Source organism: Tupaia chinensis, unplaced genomic scaffold, assembly GCF_000334495.1.
Source record: "Tupaia chinensis unplaced genomic scaffold, TupChi_1.0 Scaffold000078_1, whole genome shotgun sequence".
Lineage (NCBI taxonomy): Eukaryota > Metazoa > Chordata > Mammalia > Scandentia > Tupaiidae > Tupaia > Tupaia belangeri.
In genome coordinates, this window is record NW_006159539.1 from 1,995,779 (window position 1) to 1,996,483 (window position 705).

At 69.5% G+C, this 705-nt stretch overlaps 1 protein-coding gene across 1 annotated transcript in view; it reads right to left on the reverse strand.

Annotated features, from left to right (window-relative positions):
• Nucleotides 1-419, reverse strand: part of IREB2 (iron responsive element binding protein 2) — a 52,306-nt gene extending 51,887 nt beyond the window's left edge. Inside the window, exon 1 of the mRNA XM_006142612.3 lies at nucleotides 310-419. Within this exon, the coding sequence (XP_006142674.1) occupies nucleotides 310-328 (19 nt within the window). The 5' untranslated portion in view covers nucleotides 329-419. The remainder of the gene's footprint in view (nucleotides 1-309) is intronic.
• Between the last annotated feature and the right edge of the window lie 286 nt (nucleotides 420-705).

Consider the following 705-nt stretch of genomic DNA (forward strand, 5'->3'; position numbering starts at 1 on the left):
GTTCTGAGCGGGCCGGGAAGCCGCAGGCAGAAAGCGGCGGACACCGGGGTGAGGTGGGCGCGGGTCAAGGCCGGCAGTCGAGCGGACGGCCCCGCGGGGTCGCGCCGGGCGGTGGGTGGCGGGGAGGCCGGCCTCCGCGGCCTGGGCGAGAGAGCGCGGCCCAGCGGGCAGGCCCTGAGGAAAGGACGACCCGCGCCCTGAGGGCCCTGGGCGCCGCCGGGCGACTCCAGGCGAAGAGAACCAAGGAACGGGCGCCCGAGCAGCGCGCGTCTGCAGTTGCCAGACCCAGGCCCGCGGCCGGAAACTGACCTGCACTTGGGGCGTCCATCGCCGGAGACCATATTATCCCTGCGGGGAGGGGGCCGGCGGGGGAAGGAGGGGGAGGCCGGGCGGGGAAGAGGGGGAGGAAGACAAGCGGACTGGCAAGGGAGGAAGGAAGCAAGCAAGCAGTCTCGCGTAAACACCGCGAGAGCCGCAGCGCCAGCCCTGGGCCTGAGCTCGCGGGATTTGCCTCCTAACCCTCGCGAGATCTTTCGGACGTGGAAACAAAGAAAGAGAAAGGGCGGAGCTAGCTGGAAGGAGATTCCGCTGGCAGTCACCGCTGTTCTCGCGAGAGGGGGGCACTGGGGCGGGCAACGTTGGCGTCATTAGCGCCGGTCCTGTAAAGTTGCGTCACTTAGTTGTAGCGGGAGTTGTCCGGTAGGG